Source organism: Sciurus vulgaris, assembly GCF_902686455.1.
Source record: "Sciurus vulgaris genome assembly, chromosome: 11".
Lineage (NCBI taxonomy): Eukaryota > Metazoa > Chordata > Mammalia > Rodentia > Sciuridae > Sciurus > Sciurus vulgaris.
Window position 1 is genome coordinate 99,081,715 of NC_136472.1, and position 24,004 is coordinate 99,105,718.

The window sequence follows — 24,004 nt, forward strand, 5'->3', positions numbered from 1 at the left end:
AGCAGGTATTTTCTGTTGCCTTACACTGAGGAACAGGTTCTCACTCTTTAGCTACAATGGCCTTTGGGATGGGCAAAGGTTCATGCTGTTTTTAATATTGGAAAATGCTTTTCAGACAATAAAAACATCTAGAACTTATAAGTTAAAGTAAATAATGATGAAAAGTTAAGATTGTTTTTGCCTTTGTATTTAACCACATATATTTTTAAAGTTAAGTAGTGACTCGTAAGTAGTGGTTGTTATTTTTACCAGTTGTCATTATTTTAACTTGTTACATTTTGTTATTTTATCTATAATCAAGTGAGTAGGCACATATATTATTTTGACTTTAAAACAAAATCATTTTGTTTAATGAGGCAGCCTAACCCCCTCTGTAATACAGTTTATTCTGATAAAGCAGTGTCTTCTCATGGATGCAATTTTGTGAATATAAGATCATCAGAATAGCGTGAGCCAGGAAACTTAGCTAGTCATTTTGACTATGATTTCTTGACTCATATATCTAGTTTGATTTATCATAATGATGAAATGAATATGCTGCTTTTAAATGTTCATACTATATTGGTTTGTATAGATATATTAGTCAACATTGTCATAGGTGATCACAAATTAGAGTTTTCACATTTACCATGATCCTAAGAAGTTAAGAACTTTTCTTAAAATTACTTAAACCACTTATTAATAAAATAAAAAATATACATTTTGGCATTGTAACAGTCAATGATTTCCCTCTTGAAATATAAGAATAAGTATAGTCAATAGACTGCATATTTGTTTTATGACTTGTGTATATTATTTTCAGGCTTGGTTGAGTGATTTAGCCTTGGAAATGAAGCAAACTTTGAAACAGTTGTTGAAGGAGTGTGTCACCACTGGGAAAAGTTCACAAGGTGCAATTGATCCATCTCTGTTTCCTTCACAGGTAAGGTGGCTTATATCTGGAATATAGGTAGGTAATGTATTGTGGACAGATCTCTTTAACAGTTAACATGGACAAATTCCTTAACTTCTGGGTGTGTTTCCTGAACTGTAAAATGTGAAGGATGAATGGCACGATAATGAAGTTATCTTCTAACTCCATTAGTTTTCTGTAATTCGAATAAATTCAAACAGAAGTCACCCTGATATCTAAACAAGCCTGGCCAGTGGTAAATAGGGAATCAAGTATATAATAACTTCCTAGTTCCACATGATTATTCCATTATTGATGGAAAGGCACAGGATTTATAATACTGCCTCTCATACCTGTCCACCCCTCTCATGGGATCATCTAAGAGGTTGGAGCTGGCAAGAACTTATTAGGGTGCTAACATAGCTTGAAATATAATTACAACACTGAACTGGAGTATTGGCAAGGAATCTGAGAGCTAGGTTACATGGTGGGTTATGGATTTGCTGCAGATCACGTAATTTCTGGAACTCTTACAAAACTTGTTTCAAGCTTTACCAAATTGTAGCACTAGTAGGACTCGGGTTAAACATCTTGCCTGTTTCAGGATTTGGGCCAGACAAGTGACACAGGTGTAGGTCATTAGGAACTTTATTTATTAGACACTATGAAAGGTAGGCACTGAGATGTTCTATGAGTTCTCACAAAACAATCTACCCAATGACTCAGTTACTTGTTTCTCAGATTAAGAAATTTAATAGTTATTGGAGAAGGTTTTTATGTTGGTTCTTTTGAAAGTATGAGAAGTTCAATGGAGTCATGGAACATTTTAAATTCTAAACCATTTTTTCACATCTTTTATATCTTTTATCATTTTAAAACAAACTACAGAGCTTTAAAAATCTTAAGTCCCTAAAGAATACTAAAATAATTGTCAGTGAACAATTAGTGCCAATGCTTTATTACCTCTGGTAATGCTTCCTAGTACTCGGTCAATAGGGCCAGATTTAAATTGACTTAGAGTAAAAGACAAGATATAAAACATTCAAAAAGCAAGAATTGCATAATAATTGGGTTAGGGAAATGATAATTATATTAGGAGATGTATTGGAAGACAGGCTAAAAAAATGTTGCTGACTCTTAAGCCTGAAAATTAACTTTAGGCACTTGAGCAGTGAGATAAAAATGAATTCTTAAAAATGTAAATCATTCATTATCTATCACAACAAAGAACTCTAGTTTTTTTTCCAAATTTTGTTTATTGGTGCATTTTAGTTGTACACAATTGATATTCACACATGCACACAATATTACAATATAATTTGGCTACTGTGACTACCCTGCACTTCCTCCCTCTCTCCACTTCCCCTGCCTCTTGATCCGTTTCCTCTGTTCTACTGATCTCCCTTTGATTTTCATGAGATCCCTTCCCTCACCTCACCTTTATTTTTTTCTTTCCTCTCTAGCTTCCACATGTGAGAGAGAACACAACTCTTTACCTTCTGGGTTTGACTTTTTTTGCTTAACTTAATGGTCTCTAGTTTCATCCATATATTTGCAAATGACATAATTTCATTTCTCTTTATGACTGAATAAAACTCCATTGTATATATATACCATATTTTCTTTATCCACTCATCATAGACTTGGCTGCTTCACACAATGCTCTGTTAATATTTGAGGTGCCAGTGTGACATTCAGGTAGAGCTATATGATATACAGTTGGTAATTTAAAAAATGGTGTCGTTCCTTAAATTTATAAAATATTTCTAAGTAAATTCACCTTTTAAAAATATTTTTTCTTTTTATCAATAGATATTATGCTTGGCAGAGCAGATTAAATTCACTGAAGATATAGAAAATGCTATCAAAGATCATACTCTTCATCAGATTGAGACACAACTGGTGAATAAGTTAGAGCATTATACAAACATTGATACAAGTTCTGAGGATCCAGGGAATACTGGTATGGGAAAAATGTTCCTTTTTTTTGCCTACCTTTGGGTTATCTGGACTTTTTTTAAAAACAAATTTTTAATTTTAGCTGTACTCATTATGTTCTTGACTGTGCAGCCATCCATCCATCCATTTTGGTTACTACTCTGTGAGTTATATGTATACTTAATTTTTTATATTGTACTTAAAATCAATAATGTATTACTTTAAATGGAATGTAGAAACTTTACCCTACATAAATTTCTTTATCTCCTCTTTTTATGTTGTAGTTGTCTTAAAATTATATCTCCATACACTGAAAACTCCATGGGATTGTCTTTTAATTTTAGCTTTTAACCCTCAAACATATTTTAAGGTTTAAGAGGAAAAGCGTAATTTATTTTATGTACCTAAATGTTCACCATTTCTGATGCCCTTCCTTCATTCCTGCTATTCCAGATTTCATTCAGCATCATTTTCCTTCTATATAAAGAACTTCTTTCAATGTTTCTTTTAGACAAGGTTTTCTGGGTGTGAATGCACCCATAGATTTCCTTCATCTGAGAGTATCTTCATTCCACTTTTATTCAGAAGGTTTTATTTCACTGGCTATTGTGGGTTGATTTTTCTGTTTTTTCAGCATTTTACACTTGTTCCACAGTGAGGTATGCAGGTGCATGTCTGTAGTCCCAGGGACCGGGGAGTCTGAGGCAGGAGTAGCACTAGTTCAAGGCCTGTCTCAGTCATTTAAGGAGGAGCACAAGTTCAAGGCCAGTCCTGGTAACTTAGCGAGAACCTCAGCAGTTTAGTGAGACCTTGTCTCAAAATAAAAAAAAAAAAAAAAAAAAAAAAAAAGTAAAAAAATAAAAAGACTGGGGATAAAGCTTAGTGATAAAGTGCCTTGGGTTCATCCCCCAACCCCTAGATTAAAAAAAGGAAAAAAGTGTTCCATTTTCTTCTGATCTCCATATTTTCTGATGAGGAATCCACAAATGTTTGAATTATTGTTCTATAGAGAAGGTGTTATTTTTTTCTGATAGCATTGAAGATAATCTTTTTCTTTAGTTTTCAGTTATATGATTATGATATGTCTGGCCATGTTTGTTTTGCGTTTATACTATTTGGGGTTCTCTGAACTTGAATCTGTAGGTTTATGTTTTTCATGAAAAATTTGGAAAGTTTTTAGCTATTATTAACTTCAAAAATTTTTTTTTTTGCTTTATATGCTTTCTTTTATCCTTCTGAGTTTCTCATGGCATGAATATTAGACCTATGATATTGTCTCACAGGTCTTGGAGGCTTTGTTCATTTTTACAAAAAAAATTTTTTTTCTGTTCAGTGTGGGTAATTTCTACCTACTGCTCTATCTTCAAGTTCACTGATATTTCTTTCCTTATTTCCTTCCATTTCAGTGTTGAGCCCATTTAATAATTTTTAAAATTCTTTTTGTAGTTTTTCAGTTTTAAAATTTCCATTGAGTTCATATTACATTTTTTAGTTTTACATTTTTTTGTTGACATTTTCTTTTCATTTGTTTCAAGATGTTCACTTCTTTATTTTTGAATGTTTAGTTATTTCTTAGAGCAATTTTATAATAGTGCTTTAGAAAGTCTTTTACAGATTATTCTAATATCTGTGTAATCTCAGTACTGGTACCAGTTAATTGTCTTTTCTTATATAGATTCAGGTTTTCTTGATTCTTTGCATATTTAATCCTTTTGAATTATATTATGAACATTTTGAATGTATTTTTATGAGAAAATATAACAGAATAATATTATTCTTTGTTTTGTTTTAGTGGCTGATCCCTATTGGGTTCAGGTGACAAGTTCTGTGGGTTGTATTTCAAATGTGTTTGTTTTCATATCTTTGTAATATTATTTGAATCCATACTCCATGTGTGCCATATAGTGGTCAGTTCTTGAAGTCTTTAGTTTATTATTATAATGTGTTTTACTCATGAACAGTTTGGCGTTGATAAACAAGTTTATGGGATAATTTTTTCAATCTTCTCCATGATCTTCCTGGTATTTTCTGGTTCTCTTGTGTTTCTCTTATGGTCCTTTGGCCAGAAAGTTGAGATTTCATATACCTTACTCTTTTGCATACTTTTTGTGACTCTGTTCATATACTATCCAATTGATGGGAGAACAGAGAGAAAAAGCACTTGGGATTTGCTCTACTACCTTGGGATTATAGTTCTTCTGATTTCTAAAACTTGTCTCAGAGTTTTAGGTACTTCTGGGTCCTAGTTGTCAGTGCTGTAGATACCAGGATACCTTTCCTGCTTCTCAGAGACCTCCTTCTGGAGCTCTTTCTTTATACAGTCTGAATTTCTGACTACATTGGGTATAGGACTAGGGGATAACAAAGGAGAGGGGGAACAAAAAAAAGAGGTAAATTTTCCACTGGCTTGACGGTACTTCTATTTGCCTCTGCTTCTTCAATTTGCCTGCTACTCTTTACTTTTCTGAGTGCTAAATAGCAGTTCAGTGCATATTGTTCAGATTTTTTTTACCTGTATTTAGATGAAAAAACAAGGTAAGATAAGCTTACTCCCTTAAGTAAGGAACCAGGACTTCTTTCTTGTTGAATTTTGATGCCTTAAGGCAAATTTATTATTTCTTACCAACTTTTTTTTTGGCTTGCACAAACTATTTGATTCAAATGTATTATAAAATTACTGTTTAAATTCATTAAAAATTTTCTCTGTACATAATCATAAAGTACAGAAGTCACAGACTAAGATTTTTCATATTCTATTTATTTGTGTTTAGAATCAGGCATTCTGGAGCTGAAACTTAAAGCACTGATTCTTGATATTATTCATAATATTGATGTGGTGAAGCAATTAAATCAAGTTCAAGTTCATACAACTGAAGACTGGGCTTGGAAGAAACAAGTTAGATTCTATATGAAAAGTGATCACACATGTTATATTCAAATGGTGGATTCTGAACTTCAGTATACATATGAGTATCAGGTATGACTTGTGGCAGAAATATTTTATTTTTCTAGTTAGAAATTATTTAAAGGAAGTTTGCTATTAGGAGAAAGTGTGCTATTTCTTTTTATTCAGTAGTAAGTTTTCAGTTTTTTTTTTCTTTTTTTTGGTTCTGGGGATCAAATCCAGGGCTCAGTGCTCTACCAGTGAGCCACATCTCCAGACGGATAATATTTTTGTATTATTATTTTCTTTAGTTTTCATCAGAATTTAAAAAGTTTTATGTAAAAAATAATATATTCTATTTGCAAAAAATCTGAAATATTGCCAGTATTATACTGAATTTTCTAAAATGTATCTCTTATTGAGTGACATTTATATAGAATTTGAAATATATCATTAATCCAAGGAGCATTGGATATAGTCAGCCTCAATAGAAGGAATTAGTTTGTGCCTCTTTATACAATGCCAAAATTAGTGCAATTGTAAATATGCCAGAATTTTTACTAAATGTTTTCAGTTTTGACGGTAAAAGAATTTTTGAACAAAAAGCCTAGATAACATAATTAGTTTTTAAAAAGATCTAGTTATATTCCTTCTGCCTTTTTTCTATCATCATGAATCACTCATCAGAATATGTTCAAAAATTTTTTTAATAAGCATATGTTAGGAGAGCTGCCCATGCCTCTTTCAAAAAGGAAATATATTGAGACCCAAGTGTATGTTGAACAGCTGGAATTATATTTCTTTACAGTGTAGTAGAATTTTGAGAATTATTTGATACCTTCAAATTATTAGTTTCATAAGCAATTTTAAAAATAGTGTACTTTGAAGTCTTCAAAGTAGTTTTGATTTGTGGAGATAATGATTCAAGGAAATAATTTACATGCATTTTAAAATATGAAGTGGAATGATTATTATGTAATACACTTTTGGATTTGTCTTAGAAGTATGTCTTTGTGCCATTATCACCAAATTCTTAGAAGTATGTCTTTGTGCCATTATCACCAAATTCTTAGCGATATGTCTTTGTGCCATTGTGAATAACTTTAGAGACTGTTTGGAAATCTAACAACATGGTACTGAAGATAGAAATAACTAAGTTTAATCCTAGTTTGTGCTTTAGAAAGTTTCTTTCACTAAGAAAAATTTGGATGTTGTTCTGTGTTGAAAACTTTAACATGTTTGCTATATTCTTAGCTTCTTAAATCTCATACCATATAAATATTTATAAATGTTTCCTTGAACACCAGTACTCTGACATTGTATTTCTCTTGTTTAGGGTAATGCTCCCAAGCTGGTTTATACTCCATTGACAGATAAGTGCTACCTAACTCTCACGCAAGCCATGAAAATGGGACTTGGAGGAAATCCTTATGGACCAGCTGGTACTGGAAAAACTGAATCAGTAAAGGCTTTAGGTGGACTTCTTGGAAGACAAGTTTTAGTTTTTAATTGTGATGAGGTAGAATAAATAATTATCAAAATATATAATGAGTTCAACATGGCTGGATTAGTTGTCATGTACTTATGTATGTAATACTCTATTTTAAATTGCATGTAGACAGAATTTGTCTTCATTGAAAAGAAAAATAGAGAGAGGTTGCACATAGTATTGTCCTAAAACTTTACCATGGAGAATTATTGTGAAGAAGTAATTTTTAATGCAGAACAAATGTTACATTGTAAAAAATGAATTATAGTAAGGAGAATACTGAATCTTAAATTAGATATCCAAAGTGTTTTGTGTAAGATTTATATTTCAACTTAAATAACGAAATCTTTCATTTGTTGCAGTTTTGTGTATTTTTCAGACCATTTGCGTGTGCATTATTTTGCTTATTCCTTGAACCCACACTGAGTTTTGAAAGAGGAGCTACTTGATCCCTATTTTAAAAAGAACAAATGAGGCATAGATGACTGAAATGATTACTTTATCAATATGTAACATGAAATATTAAATTACTATTAGAGATTTAAATTATTTTTTTATGAACATTATTTTTATTTTTGTTTTTTTAAGGGCATAGATGTGAAGTCAATGGGGCGAATATTTGTTGGTTTGGTGAAATGTGGGGCCTGGGGATGTTTTGATGAATTCAATAGACTAGAAGAATCTGTACTGTCAGCGGTATCCATGCAAATCCAGACAATTCAAGATGCTTTGAAGAATCATAGAACTGTATGTGAACTACTTGGCAAAGAGGTAGAAACATGAAAGAATTAAAATATTTTTTTATAAGACTTGTCCTTACTCAGACTTAGGCATTGTTCTACCTTTTTTTCTCCTGGTACCCCTGTGTCTAATCTGTGATGAGTACGGTAAGCCTTTTTATCTATGAAATGTCTCTGAGGTTTTTTATCCTTTTTTGGTTGCACTTTTACCATTCATCTTTAAACTTTTAATATGGAATAAATCTGTTATAATAGTATTTGTATTATTACATTATACATTATATACTATTACTTGTGTTAGCACTATACATATTGCTTTAATGTGTTTTCTCATATAATACTACAATCCTTTGAGATAGATACTTTTTTTTTCCCCACTTCATGGTTAAAGGTTTGATAGTAAAAGTAGTGGAACTGGGAACTAAATTCAGATCTGTCTTATTTGGAAGCACACATTTTAAATCACAATTTCATGAGTATTAAAATAATAAGCACATAACTATTCTGTTTCTCACTTCTTCCCATGGGAGAATGTACATGGGAGATATACATTCGTCTTGTTAGAATATAGATTTATTTGTGTAGAAAATGTAAACATCTTCTTTATATTATGTAATGCTGAACATACCAAAAGTTATAAGAATTGTGAAACTATGCTATTATTCATACTAACATTTTCATAATACAAAGTTGTCTGTAAGACCTGTTTTAATGTTATTTACATGATTATTGACAAAAAAAAAATTGAGAATTACCTATTATCCAAATTTAATTTATTTCACATCTTGTTTTTTTCCCATTCTTCCTCTTTCAAATAAAGAGTTGCCTTTTCTTCCAAACAGTACTAATCTTTCCACCTGTGCTTTGGAATCTGTTTTCCATGGCTTTCTCTTGTACCCTGTGCTAGAGTTTCAGCCTTCCTACTTCTACTGATTCCTTGTTGGTTTTTAAGCCTAATCACATCTTTTCCATTTATATAATAATTAAGACATAAACATATTTTACTTTAATTCATTCTTTCGTCTAACCTCTGCCTTTTTTATTTTCTTCTCTTTCTCTCTTTCATTTTGTTCTTTTTTAGATATATGTATGACAATAGAGTGTATTTTGACATTATATATGCAAGGAGTATAACTTATTTTAATTAGGATCCCATTCTTATGATTGTACATGATGTAGAGTTTTGCTGGTTGTGTATTCATATATGAACATAGGAAAGTTATGACCATTTCATTCTACTGTCTTTCCTGTTTCTATTCTCCCTCCCTTTCCTTCATTTCCCTTTTCTAATCCAATGAATTTCTGTTCTTCCCTCCTTTCCCACTTTATTGTGTGTTAGCATCCACATATCAGAGAGAACATTCGACCTTTGGTTTTTTGGGCTTATTTTGCTTAGCATTATGGTCTGTAGAGCCATCCATTTACCAGCAAAAGTCATAACGTCATTCTTCTTTATGGCTGAGTAATACTCCATTGTGTATATATATCACATTTTCTTTATCCATTCATCTGTTGAAGGGCAGCTAGGTTGATTCCATAACTTAGCTATTGTGAACTGAGCTGCTATAAACATTGATGTGACTGAGTCACTGTAGGATGCTGATTTTAAATCCTTTGGTTATATACTGAGGAGTGGGATAACTGGGTTAAATAGTTTTCTGAGGAATCTCCATATTGTTTTCCAGAGTGGTTGCACCAATTTACAGTCCTACCAGCAATGTATGAGTGGACTGTTTTCCCTACATCCTCGCCACCGTTTATTGTTACTTGTATTCTTGATAATTGCCGTTCTGACTGGAGTGAGATGAAATCTCAGTGTAGTTTTAATTTGTGTTTCTCTGATTGCTAGAGATGTTGAACATTTTTCATATATTTTTTGACTATTTGTATTTTGCCTTCTGTGAAGCTCTTGTTCAGTTCCTTTTCTGCCTCTCTTCTTTCCAATCTGGATTTTGTAGTTTCACTACTGTAGGTGTTTCTTCTACTTAATAATTGACCTTTTTTGTTTACACTTTGTACTTTAGCTTCTCCTCTTAGTGCCATGTTGATCATGCTTTCACAAGGTGTTCTTATACTTTTTCCTGTCATGATATTTATCCCACAGTCACCTCCTTGTTAGGGTATATCTATGCTTCTAGGGCATTAACTATTGTGGACTTTTGTTCTAAGTTATCTCTCTGTACTTATTAAATTGCCTTTCACAAACAAGACATTAATTAAACACATGTTGAATGCGTGAATAGACATTCAAATTAGGTACCCTCTCTTAAAATTACAATCTCAAAAAACTCATTATGAAGAACCCCTGTAAAGCAGTGTATTCCTGTTCCATTTATTATATGTTGAGTAAGGATATGGGTTAGCACATTGGATGTTACTTTTTTCTAAGATGTAAGACTACATAGAAATATGTTACATTAAAATTTCTTTGGACAATATATATAATTTCAAATCTTTGATGCTGATATTCTAATATTTCAGGTAGAAATAAATTCTAATTCTGGGATTTTTATCACTATGAATCCTGCTGGAAAAGGTTATGGAGGAAGACAAAAACTGCCTGATAATCTTAAACAGCTTTTTAGGCCAGTGGCTATGTCTCGTCCAGACAATGAGCTTATTGCAGAAGTTATTCTCTATTCAGAAGGCTTTAAAGATGCTAAAGTATTGGGCAGAAAATTGGTAGCTATCTTCAACCTGTCTAGGTGAGTTTTCTTGTTTTAAATATGTTTATATTTTCCTTTCAAATGGCTGATTAAGGTTATTAGTGTTCATTTTCACATTTTCCAATTCAGCTTTGGTGATTTTTTTATATTAATGAGTTTATGTATTTAAGGTGTTTATGTGAAAGCTTTTACTTTGAACAATAAAAACATCTGGTTCAAAACTACTTATTTTTCTGAAATATTACTAATTTGATTTTTTCTTTAAAATAGTTATATTGGAGTGTTCTAGCTAAATGTTTCTTAATGAATTAATTTACTAGTTCACCACGGAAAAGCTACCATTCTTTGGAGAAAAACTTTCCCAATTTTCCTTTTATCTTATGTCTCATAGTACACCTTGATTTTGGGGTGGCAGCCTAAAATTTTGGTTTAAATTACTTAAGAGATTGTGGGGAACAAGTTACCAGAGATGTAGAGCAAGATACATTGACCAAAGACTTTAGGAATAAGAGGTAACTGTCTGTATCTTAAGTAAGATAATTAACTAGTTTATCCTGATCCTGAGCACCACTTATCTTTATTCAGTAGCTTACTTGAGTGACTGTTTTTTGTGATTAACTCCTTACATAAATTTAGTGTTATATCAGTATTTCTATATGTCTGTAGTTTTGTTTTGTATTTCTTTGGCTGTGATGAAAAAAGAATTTCTTGTAGTTATTGCTTTAGGATTTCCATGTCTTTATTTCAGGGAACTTTTGACACCTCAGCAACATTATGATTGGGGGTTGAGAGCTTTGAAGACAGTTCTGCGAGGAAGTGGAAATCTTCTTAGACAATTGAAGAAAAATGGGACTAAACAGAATGGTATGATTGATTATTCCAATTATAATAATTTATTTAAAAAAATAAGATCAATTTAGAATAGTTTTATATTTACAGAAAAGTTGAAGATACAGATGGTTTCTGTATACCCTACTCCCATTTTCACCTCTTGTTAAAATCTATATTACTTTGTTACATTTGTCATAACTAATGAACCTATTTTTTGATATTATGTTATAATTAAAGTTTGATTTTTTTCTAATTTTTAGTCTGATGTCCTATAATAACTTTTGGGGGAGGATACCAGGGTCTTATGAAAGGCATGCTTCTACCACTGAGCTATATACTCCTTACCCCTCATATAATAATTTTTAAATGTACATCAAATATTAAATAGTTGTAACATGTAAAGGAATAGTTTAATTCACTTGTTCTCAAACTTAAATGTTCATTAGAATCACTGGTGGCTTGTTAAAATACTGACTGTTGGACCCCACTCCCAGAGTTCCTAATTAAGAGGATATGGAGTATAGCCTGAGAATTTGTCTAGTCTTAACAAGAACAGAAGGTTTTAAAGTACATGGAAGTCTTTTCTTTCAAATAGAGCATACCCTGGTTAGATTGAGTTATGAAATTTGGTAAGACTATGGTAGAGGTGAAGTGCCGTATTCATCACATTGTATCAGTGGGTACGTGAGCACCACATGACACTAACCACTGGTGAGATTGTCTTTCATCGCTTAACTGAGGTAGTGTTTGCTAGATTTCTCCATTGTAAAGTTATTATTTTCCTTGTTTTCTACTTTGTGCTGTGGAAACATGTTAAAAAATCTAGCTGACCCTCAAAATGAGGATGTTCCACTCTATAGAGGGGGGAGGATCTACATATATTATTTGAAATTCTTCTGTAAATATTTGTCTCATTTTCCTCATTTACATTTTTGTTATATTTTTATTTTAACTTATATGGACTCATGTATGTTTATATTATTTTTGTTCATGTAAAATAAATGATTTTCTGCTAATAAAATAAATGATTTTATCATCCATGGATGTAGGTCTTCATGGGAACTTTCAGTTTCTTCAGGTTGTTGAAAAATAAGTAAAACACTGTGAAAATAGCAGAAAGGACTATATAAAATTACTTGATTGGAATTTAAATGATCAAACTATATATGTTATCGAAGGAAACTAATTTAGCTCTTATTTTGACATATACAAGGGTAGATATAGCTATTTTGTAAAGTAGTTAAATAAATATTTTCCATTCATCTATCTCTGGTGATTTTTAAGAAATATTTAAACCGTATTCATAATAAATAAAGCTGGTATATGATTCATGCTTGCCTTTGTTATGTATATATATGTTATCAATCATGTCCTTGAAAGTAGGACTCTGGCAATGATATTACTTTGCATTTGGTCTTAGAATGAATTTGTGAACCAGTTTGTTTTAATCAGAAATTAGGAATTTTTATTATGCTGAGTCATTTAATTTTTGAATTGTTTGCTATAATAGATGATATTATTTCCATGGTGGTAAATATAAGGAAAAATCTGAGAATCACATTTAGTGATTGATTCAAGAACTGTAGCTAGTCCTTAACAAACTTTTTTGTTAGTTTGTTTGGTACTGGGAATTAAACCAGTATCTTGTGATGCTAGGCAAGCACTCTTCCACTGAGCTACATCCCCAACCTTCCCATTTTTAAATTCTGAGACAAGATTTCACCAGGATGGTTGGTCTTAGATTTGTGATCCTCCTGTCTCAGCCTCCCATGTAAACCAGTATTGAACAAGGCTTATTGAAGATTGCTTTTCAATTTGTTATTTTTTTAGTTTTAGGACATAAACTCTCTGGGAGGCAGTATTGGTATATTTGGAGAGATACCTGAATCTCTGAATTAGTGTACCTGGATTCAAATCCCACCAGTAGTACTACTGTGCCTTCTCAGGCAAAACATTTAGACTTAATGTCTCATATGTAAATATGGAATAATCATACTCTCTTACCTACTTTATAGAGTTGTTATAAAGATCATAAAAGTAAAATATACAAATATAAGTCATAATTATTTTTATTATTAAAGTCTGGGTAATCTGGAATTCAGATTCTATAGAAAGAATTTTATGACTGTTTAGTGATACTTATTTTTCAATAGTCAAAAATAGAAAGTTTGGTTAGGCTTGCCAGTTCACATGATTTAATATATCTTTAAATGTTTCTAGTGCATCATTTAATGATTAATAATGTATATTAAGAATATAGAATACTTAAAAACTTTTTTGTAGTCATTAAATTGATAGCATCTTATTTTAAAATAAAACTTTTTCTCTAGCTGATGAAAGTCATATTGTGGTACAAGCTTTGAGGCTTAATACAATGTCAAAGTTTACATTTGCTGATTGCACCCGGTTTGATGCACTGATTAAAGATGTCTTTCCTGGAATTGACTTTAAAGAAGTAGAATATGAGGAACTAAGTGCTGCATTACAGCAAGTGTTTGAAGAGGCCAATTATGAAATCATACCGAATCAGGTAACCGTCAAGAATATTTTTACTATATTAGCTTTTCTTAGCTCCTTATTAACTATTCTTTCAACCTTAACATTACTTGCTTCAGTTCTCTGATTTTGAAGTCCTGATGAGTCCTTTTATTATGTACTTTTATTACTTTTATTATATATACTTGTGTACTATTTAATTGTATATTTGATTAATATTGATTATCCCCCATCAAGTAGTAATCTTCATGGAAAATGAAGAATCTGGGTATATTTTTGCTTACCATTTTATTCCTGGTGCCCATCCTAGTATCTGGCATATAATCCTTCATATGTGTTTTTGATAATTAATTATATATGATTTAGCTTCATTTTGATAGTTTCCTAGGTGAACTTCTTTTCGGTGGGTCTTGCTAGTAAAAATGAACACTTCCCTCAGATTTTGTTTTTGAAGAAAGGTAGGATATAAATGAATGAATGAATGAGGGAATAAAATAATGAACATACTGTATATGAATGAATGAGTAAAGAAAATAAGGGCCATATTGTCAAAAAATCTAAAAGCATTCTGTTTCTTTGAAACAAATATTGAATTGAAAAGTCACATCGTAAATATGTTAGTATTTATTTAGATATTGTTTTATTTAACATTTTATCTTCCATTGACGAGATCAAAAGCTTAATTTACATGTTTGGAATAGAACAACAATATAGGATGAAAGCAGAACTGAATATAATTGAATATTATAAATAACATATGAACACATTTCTTTTCTACTAGATCAAGAAAGCTTTAGAATTATATGAACAGTTACGCCAGAGGATGGGAGTCGTTATTGTTGGTCCAAGTGGTGCTGGGAAATCAACCCTTTGGCGAATGTTAAGGGCAGCACTTTGTAAAATTGGCAAAACAGTAAAACAATATACGATGAATCCCAAAGCTATGCCCAGACATCAATTATTAGGCCATATTGACATGGATACAAGAGAATGGTCTGATGGTGTTTTAACAAATAGTGCTCGCCAAGTAGTTCGTGAACCACAAGGTTAGTCTCTACTGTGTAATTCATTGCTTTAGTTAGTAAGTTGTAGAAAATAATAGAACCTGTCTGTAACGCTGTCCTTATAATTTAGACCTTACACAGAGCCATAAACTACCTTATAAAATGTGCATTTGATATTTTACTAAAACATTTTGACTTACACTCTGTACCAATTTTTTAATAAAATAAAAATTTAAAGTAACTTGTTTAAATTGTAAACTGTTTACTGAGTAAGTATAAAAATCTTTGATTTCTGAGTTGACATCATAATACCTCATAATTTAATTGGTTTTTATTAACTATTAATTTGTTAGTTTGAATACATTTTGAATCATTTTGAAAAGTTAAGTAGTAAAACAGTAGATTTTTATCATCTTAATTTTTTTGGGGGGAGTGGGTACTAGAAATTGAACTCAGGGGCACTCGACCCCTGAGCCACACATCCCTGTCCCTTCCATTTTGTATTTTATTTAGAGACAGGGTCTCACTGAGTGGCTTAGTGCCTCGATTTTGCTGTGGCTGGCTTTGAACTCACAATCCTCCTGCGCCTCTGGGATTATAGGCGTGTGCCACTGTGCCTATCTGCATCTGAATTTTATTGAGTTAGCTTAAAAATATTTTTGGGTAGAATCAGTGGAGACTCCTTAGTTTTTACCAGGTCATAATCTAGTTAATACTTATTTTCTAAGGCAGTGATTGGAATGTTCAGAAATCCAATGTTAAGACATTGGATTTTTGATGTAGTCTCATCTCTCACACTTTTATTGGTGATACATTTCTGTTTGAAATATTTTAAACTTGAACCACTCCCATTTTAGGGAGGATGAATAAAGAAAAAGTGGGTTCCTGGAAAGTCTGTATGTATAATCTGCTTTTTCCCTTTGAGTCAGTTTTTATGTATATTAAAAAAGCACTGACACTGAAAATTGAGTTTCTAATATTTTCTAAAAGAAACATATTACATAGCAAGCATTCTTGTATTCTCATGATATATTAAAAGACGAAAGTCAGAGGAATTTTATAGGTTATCTCATGGGAATAGGACCATCTAAGTCTTGTATACCAATTTCTTTTAGGGAGATTGCCTACGCTGTATTTTTATAGATAAATGAAGCGTTATTGCATGGTATATAGCTGAGTCTTTTGGCTAGCTAAACCAGGATCACTCTTGAATTCTTTAGCAGATTTGTAGTAAAAATTTCCATGAAATTTTTAACTTGTTCAACTTTTTCTTCTTTATATTCAACTTCAGTAATAAAAATATACTAAGGAAAATCACTTCTAAATTATAAGAGGTAATAGGTTTTCCTTATCTTTAACTATTATTACTGCCTTATTATGGTTTTCAAATAGATGTGAGCTCGTGGATAATCTGTGATGGTGATATTGACCCTGAATGGATAGAATCTTTGAATTCTGTTCTGGATGATAATCGACTACTCACTATGCCTAGTGGAGAAAGGATTCAGTTTGGCCCAAATGTTAACTTTGTATTTGAAACTCATGATTTAAGTTGTGCCTCACCAGCCACAATATCTAGAATGGGAATGATATTTCTTAGGTAAGTCATAAAGTATATTTCAATTAGTATTTTGGTTTTATAGCTAAATCAAGTATAGTATGAATAGCATACAGACTTTTTAAAAATTTACGATTAACTTCTTTTGCAGTATTTTGCTGGGTTTTAACTTATTCAGAGAGTTCTTGTTTTTCTGTAACAGAATTATTTTAGCACTTGAGTTGTATCACAATTACTAAACAATATTTTTGTTTAAGTGAAACAGCCAGTATTTAGTTTTTTAAAATTTTTTCTCTTCAATTAAATATTATGATTGAGTTTAGAGAAATGAGTGTATATATACTAATCATGAACTACGGGCTAATAATTTAAAAACTCAGCAACAATGTTTTAATTTTGGAATCTTAGATTCGTAGGATTTTAGGGCCTATCCCAGTTTAATAGGTTCTATATTTCAGCCATTTCATTTAACAAACTGAAAACCTCTTTACTTAACATTTTTCTTCAGTGTATTTAGAAGAAGCTTCAGGAACAAAAACGAATTATAAACTAATTTTAGATATCATAGGCAATGGTCACATACCAGCACGTGGACATTTGAACCCATTTCATTACTCAAAATGAACAATATTTGGTATATATAAAGAAGTTTTATTTTACTTTTTGAGTTCATGTTTTAGGATTTTTTATTTATCAGTCTATATTAAGTGCTTGATTATTAATAGGGACATTTGAAGCTGTTTTGGGTAGTGTACCATATATGGCAGTGTAATTAATTTGGTTCATATTGTGTTTTAAAAGTATTTTTAATTTTCTTCTTTGAGAGCATGATAGGAAACATTTCATTAAATTAGTCATGACCTTCAACTAATATTATAAGGTATTAATTATTAAAAGTAATATAACTTTATACTCTGTAATATGACATGTCAAAATACATTCTATAATGTATAACTAAAAAGAACAAATAAAAATAAAAAATGAAATGCAAAAAAGTAATATAATTTCAATTTATAGTTTTATAGTATTTCTGTTCAATTTACTGTTTCTTCAATGTATTCTTATAATCTTGTGAGAAAATTAGGATAAAAAGTAAGTTTCAGTTAAATTTTTAAAACTTGGGTATCTATTATGTATATGTTAAGTTAGATACTTTAGCAAAGAGCAGGAAATGAGTAAAACTAACATTTATGAGGGCTAGTCTTTTTAGAACATACCTTCGAGCCAAGGACATTAAATATAATAATTATAATGCAAGGTAGAATAGAGATGAAATAAACAGTAGATAGAGTGGATGGATATATAGCAGGAAAAAAAAACCCACCACACATTACTAAAGAGGATTGTAAAATTGTGAAGTAGGTATTGTTTATGAGAAGCATAATGAATATATATGATTTCATGAAAACAGAGATATATATTAACTTTTTTTAGGTTGCCATATGTTTCAGTTCTATCTTAGCAGATATTTGCTAAGAGCTTGCTATGTAATAGGCCAAATGGGGACCTTTTTATTTCCCTACATATTTTATTGGTATTGTAGTTGTACATAATGGTGCTTTTTGTTGTTACATATTCATGCTTGCACACAAGATAACAGAATAATTTGGCCAATATCATTCCCCATTATTTCCCCTTTACTTCCCCTGTTTATTTCCCCTGGTATCTTTCCTCTGTTCTACTGATCTCCTGAAATTTTCATGAGACCCTCCCACCCACCCTCCTTTTACTTCTTCCTCTTTAACTTCCACATATGAGAGAAAATTTGTGACCCTTGACCTCCTGAAAATGGGAACTTTGAGTAGTGCAATGGGTGCTATTAATTATTATACACACATACACACAAAAGTAATCAAAGCCAACTCTTGTGTGCTAAAGGATAAAATACTTGTGTGGAATAATGTTTAATGGAGCAGAAATTTATTGGAAAGTAAATTGAGAATTTCTTCCTAAGTAATTTATGTGTTTGTGTTAATGTGTTTCAGTGATGAAGAGACAGATCTTAACTCTCTGATAAAATCTTGGTTGAGGAATCAGCCTGCTAAATACAGGAATAATCTTGAAAATTGGATTAGGGATTATTTTGAAAAGGCTTTACAATGGGTTCTAAAGCAGGTAAATTGACCATAATATTTCATAATTAAGTTTTGAAGTGACATGTATAATGATTAAGAGTGCTGTTTACATTTTACTGCCTTATGGCAAAGCTCTGCTGGAACCTGGGGGTGAGGTGAGAAGTATTTGTTGTCTTTGCCATTCCTCCATATCTTTTGGCATAAATTTTGATTACATTAGTTTTAAAAACACTTTAATCACTTTAATTTTTCATTTACAATAACTTGAATGCCTTACCTAAATATCTTTAAAATATTGAGATATCTTTTTTATTTTTCACTAGCAAAACCATCTTGCTGTCACATTTTACTCTGTTATTTAGTACCTATGTATATATCTTGTTAAACACAATATTAAACTATTATTAAGTAGGAAAAGGATGGTGAGTTATTTACAATAATGTATGGACATTTATTCAACAAAAGTGAATTAACTAATATATGTCAAACATAGTACTAGAGAGATTTTGAGGGGTGAAGATTAATAGGGTAGTCCCTTTCCTTGGTTAAGATCTATCTAATGAAGGAAATGCTGTATAAACAGATAACCACAGTGCAGCAGAACAGAAATATATTCCCGTTTTTTTAGAAGAGATTTTTGTTGTTGTTGTTAATGGACCTTTATTTTATTTATTTACATTCAGTGCTGAGAATAGAACCTAGTGCCTCACACTTGCTAGGCAAGTGCTCTACCACTGAGCTACAACCCCAGCCCTTCGAAAAGTTTTAAATAAGAGATCACACTTGATTTTTAATTCGAAGCATAATTAGAAGTTTAGCATGCAAAGAAGATCCTGGAGGATTTCTAGATATTCTATGATTTTTTTTTTAACTTTCATGTCATTACTTTTATGAAAAACTTAACCTATCTATACAAAACAGGAAAGAAATAGCAATGAGTGTTTTGAAAGTATTTGATTGTTAATCTGAATTTGATTTAGAAGTTAATATCTTGTGATTGAACAGAATTCATAGAGAAATGGAGATCTATCTTGCTGTAGTTTTCACAACCTTTTTCTTTTCTTTGTAAGTATGTAGAGATTTGATCCTTACAAAGCAATAGGGATTTTTGAGGAAATATGCAAGTGAAATAGTTTTCCCTGGGAGTCTCAAAGAAGGAACCACTCCCACCAGCCCCGACCCACCAGCCCCGACTCTTCCTACATGCTTATATAGCAATATACAACATCTACCAATCATCTTTCAGTTATCTGTTTATAGTTAACTCTAAGCACCTTGAGGGTAAGAACCACGCCTGTCATATTCCTTACTGTAGCCCCAGAAATTTGGTATTAACAGAGTAGTGAGTGAATGATAATGTTTTTACTTTATTAATTTAGCCCTGATGCTATTTGTGGTACTTTTTTTGGTAGATATGTCATTAATAAAACATATAGGACCTGCTGAGTCTCTCTACTGTAATACCCTGAGATCATTTACTTACCTGCTATTAATATTAGAATGTGGATTATATTACTCAATGAAATATATATGTATAGCAGTTTGGCTGTAGATATGAAGACAAGATAAGATTATTAACCATAGATTAGATTACCAAAGATGCAGTTAGAAAATATACTGATTCTGTTTGGAAGTCCAGTCATTGTTTTTGTTTGAGGTTTTGTGTGTGTGTGTGTGTGTGTGTGTATGTTGAGAGATTCTTTCTTCTTTTATTCACCATTCTCATAGTATGATATATAACATAATGAATGCTCTAGTCAAATACTGAAATTTTTAACTAGAACTTTGCTTTCTTGTATTAGTTCAGCAATTAAGATGAAAGTATGAAAGTGTCTCTATCTCACCTTTTGTCCTGGGAGCCCTTCTGCCCACTCTTTTTCCCATTTTTATTTTCTTCAAAATTATTTATTATATAGGCAGAGTGAGCTTTTAAAAATGTAGATTGTTTCATTTTAATCTCTTATTAACACCGCTTTAAGGACAGTGAAAATAAAATTTGTATTACTGTGGCCTATTTTTGCACTCTGGTCTTCTTTAATTTTTTTTTTTTTTTTGGTGTTGTGGATTGAACCCCAACATGTGAGGCAAGCACTCTACCGACTGAGCTATATTCCCAGCCCCCTTCTTTAATTTTAACTGCTGATTCCAGCCAAGTAGTGGCACATACCTGTAATTCCAGTAACTCAGAAGGCTGAGTCAGGAGGATCACAAGTCAAGGCCAACCTCAGAACTTATCAGGAGGATCACAAGTCAAGGCCAACCTCAGAACTTATCAAGACCCTCAACAACTGTGTAAAAGTAAAAAAACAAAAAGGGCTGGGGATGTAGCTGGTAAAGAACTCCTGGGTTCAATTCCCAGTACTGCAAAATGAAATGAAATGAAATACAAATAAAATACAAATAAATAAAAAATAAACCACTGATTCTTTGCTTCCTCCAGGTTAAGCTTTTTTTGATGTACATAAAGGTACTAAGTTTTCCTTTCAGGTGCTGTATTTTCTGCATGGCCAGATAGAACTTAATCCTTCAGATGTTAGCTTAAATGTCACCTTTTACAAAGAGGCCTTGAACCTTCAATTTAAGTTACTTTTCACATCACCTTGTTGTGCTGCTCTGTAGCTTCTACTGCAACGTATTAAACATTTCCTCTCTCGTGCTTCAGTACTGTGAAGACAGGGACTATGTTTTATGCACTTTTTTCTCTTTTCAAATCTAGCACCACATGTAGATCTAATGTATGATTGGTTCTAAGTAAATAGTTATATAAAGAGTGAGAAACATAATTTCATGTGAACTCTCAGGTTTAGCAAGGTCCCAGAAGCTTACACATCAAAACCATCTATACCACCTACATCTAAAAGTATTATTTTAAAATTCTGCTTATGGAGGAAAGTTCAAATTATTTTCATTTAAAATGGCTTTTCTTAGCCTTTTTTTTTCATCTAGTCATTATTATAGCTCTTGCTTCTAGTTCTTTTTATCAGCAGGAGGAGGTGAGCAATAATAATTTTACTTTTATAGTTTTCAGGGTTAGGAAGTAGGCAAACCATATATCTATTTGAGGACTCTAGCATTTGTAGAATAAAATATGTTTTTATTTTTTAAAAAAGAGTAAATATATTGAATAAAATCCAAATTTCCTACAACTTGATTGGAAGGATGAATTTAAAGAGTGTTTTTAAAACGATATGTGAATGTTTATTTGTGTGGTTCTCACTTTGCCAGTTAATATTTGTACTATGGATTTTAATCAACAGAATGACTATGTGGTAGAAACAAGTTTGGTTGGGACCGTGATGAATGGTTTGTCTCACCTACATGGATGCAAAGAACATGACCAATTTATTATTAATCTCATAAGGGGACTTGGTGGAAATCTGAATATGAAATCACGCCTGGAATTTACCAAAGAGGTAATGTATATTTAAAGCTTTTATTCAGTCAACACTTTTCTTTTTCATCAACTCTTAACTGCCCAAATACAATGATTTGTAATTGTAAGGTATAGAACTTTCAAGTTTAGAAATTATGCATTCAGTAGAGTAACAGTTCATTTATATGTATGTGTACATATTTATATATATTTATTTTCTCCTTTGATCTATTTTATGGTGTTAAAATTTTATAAATATGTTTTAATAGACTAGTTTGGGACATAAAAATGTTAGATGTTTGTGAACCACATGAATAAATATAATTATTTTATTGCTTTTAAATCTCAGAATAATAAAAACTTTTAATCATCTCTTTAGAAAAGTTTTAGCAATTAGCAATAGAAAGATGAATTAATAATTAGTAAATGTTTTCTTTAACATGTGCAAAGTTTGTATTTTAGCCAATTGTTATAAATTCTACACCATAAGGGATTTTCTTTCTGTTGACCTCCAACATTGTTTCAGCTTCTTTTCCCATTTTGATGCTTCTTTAATAGCACTGTGTGTTGCTTTCTCTGTGTTTCCATTACCATGGCTATTCTGTTGCTTCTGTTGTCATTGGTACCACTCAGTGCTATTCTGTGTGATGCTTTGAATCAGAGACTTTCTTGCTAAAGTTTAAAATAAAGGTGTTGAAGAACAGTATCAGGTTCGAATTCTGCTTTACATCAGCACTAATAAGACCTGTCAGTATGAAGGTGAAAAATAACACATAGAGTACAGTAGTGGTAGCACTGGAGTGTGCAGTACTGATTTGTTGGAAGTGAGGGACTTTAGAATTTCTACACTGTACAATTTTATTTTATACCACTAAGTTGGTATCCTCTGTGTACTTTTATTTATTTGCTTAAATGATCATTTAGAGAAAAATATTTAAGATAAAATATCACTTTAATTATTAAATATTTTACTTGTAAGTAGGTTTATTGTATGTGATTTTTTTTTTTTTTTTTGTACTAAGATGATTTAGTTTGGGGATGTTTACTTTGAAGAATTAAAAAATTTTACACATTCAGCCAGGCACAGTGATTCATGCCTTTAATTTCAGTGACTCAAGAGACTGAAGCAGGAGGATCCCAAGTTCAAGGCCAGCCTTAGTAACTTAGCAAGACCCTCAGCAACTTAATGAGACCCTGTCCCAAAATAAAAAATAAAAAGGACTGAGGATGTAGCTCAGTGGTAAAGTGCCCCTGGTTTTAATCTCCAGTACCAGGAAAAAAAATATTATTACATATTCAGTTTGGAGTACATAAAAACTTACCACAACTTTTCCTTTTTAAGGTTTTTAATTGGGCACGAGAATCTCCTCCAGACCCTCACAAACCAATGGATACCTACTATGAATCAAATAGAGGTCATTTAGCATCGTATGTGCTGAAGAAGCCAGAAAACTTAACAGCTGATGATTTCATTAATGGTCAAGCTCTTCCAGTCATTCAGACCCCTGATATGCAACGAGGTCTAGATTATTTCAAACCTTGGTTAAGTTCTAGTACCAAACAGCCATTTATTCTCGTAGGACCAGAAGGATGTGGCAAAGGGTAAGAAGAGTGTTGACAGAGTGCATATTGTGGATTTATGTCCCCTTTCCCTAGTTACTTGGTAGATTTTATGTTTCTTTTGTTTAAAGTAACATTTATATTTTCATGGAGGATTCTTTTTATTGTTACTATTTGTGAAAATCATGATGATAAAGAAGAATGTGTCCTTTGCTAGATAATGTGATTTCTCATGGAAAAAGAACAATCTGAGAAGTTGTTCTTTAATATGCATACAATCATAAGAAATAAATATCTTAGGTGTAAATTACCTTGTGCTTTAGTTTTAAAATATAAATGTTGAATTTAGCTTTCTGTTTAACTTTTGTTGTTGTTGTTATTTTTATGTATTTATTTTTTTGCAGTGCTGGGAATTGAACTGAAGACCTTTAGAATGTGCTTTTTACCAGTGAACTATAGTTCCAACTCTTGATTTAGCTTTTAATTCAGTAAAATCCA

At 31.6% G+C, this 24,004-nt stretch overlaps 1 protein-coding gene across 4 annotated transcripts in view; it reads left to right on the plus strand.

Moving 5' to 3' along the window:
- Positions 1 to 24,004, plus strand: part of DYNC2H1 (dynein cytoplasmic 2 heavy chain 1) — a 344,715-nt gene that overhangs the window by 45,808 nt on the left and 274,903 nt on the right. For all 4 annotated transcript variants that reach the window (XM_079101898.1, XM_079101901.1, XM_079101899.1 and 1 more), the window contains exons 30-42: positions 803 to 922; positions 2,705 to 2,855; positions 5,602 to 5,807; positions 7,051 to 7,233; positions 7,792 to 7,974; positions 10,425 to 10,648; positions 11,358 to 11,473; positions 13,771 to 13,970; positions 14,718 to 14,982; positions 16,333 to 16,540; positions 18,484 to 18,613; positions 21,831 to 21,986; positions 23,289 to 23,548. In XM_079101898.1, coding sequence (XP_078958024.1) covers positions 803 to 922; positions 2,705 to 2,855; positions 5,602 to 5,807; positions 7,051 to 7,233; positions 7,792 to 7,974; positions 10,425 to 10,648; positions 11,358 to 11,473; positions 13,771 to 13,970; positions 14,718 to 14,982; positions 16,333 to 16,540; positions 18,484 to 18,613; positions 21,831 to 21,986; positions 23,289 to 23,548 — 2,402 coding nt within the window. The remainder of the gene's footprint in view (positions 1 to 802; positions 923 to 2,704; positions 2,856 to 5,601; positions 5,808 to 7,050; positions 7,234 to 7,791; positions 7,975 to 10,424; positions 10,649 to 11,357; positions 11,474 to 13,770; positions 13,971 to 14,717; positions 14,983 to 16,332; positions 16,541 to 18,483; positions 18,614 to 21,830; positions 21,987 to 23,288; positions 23,549 to 24,004) is intronic.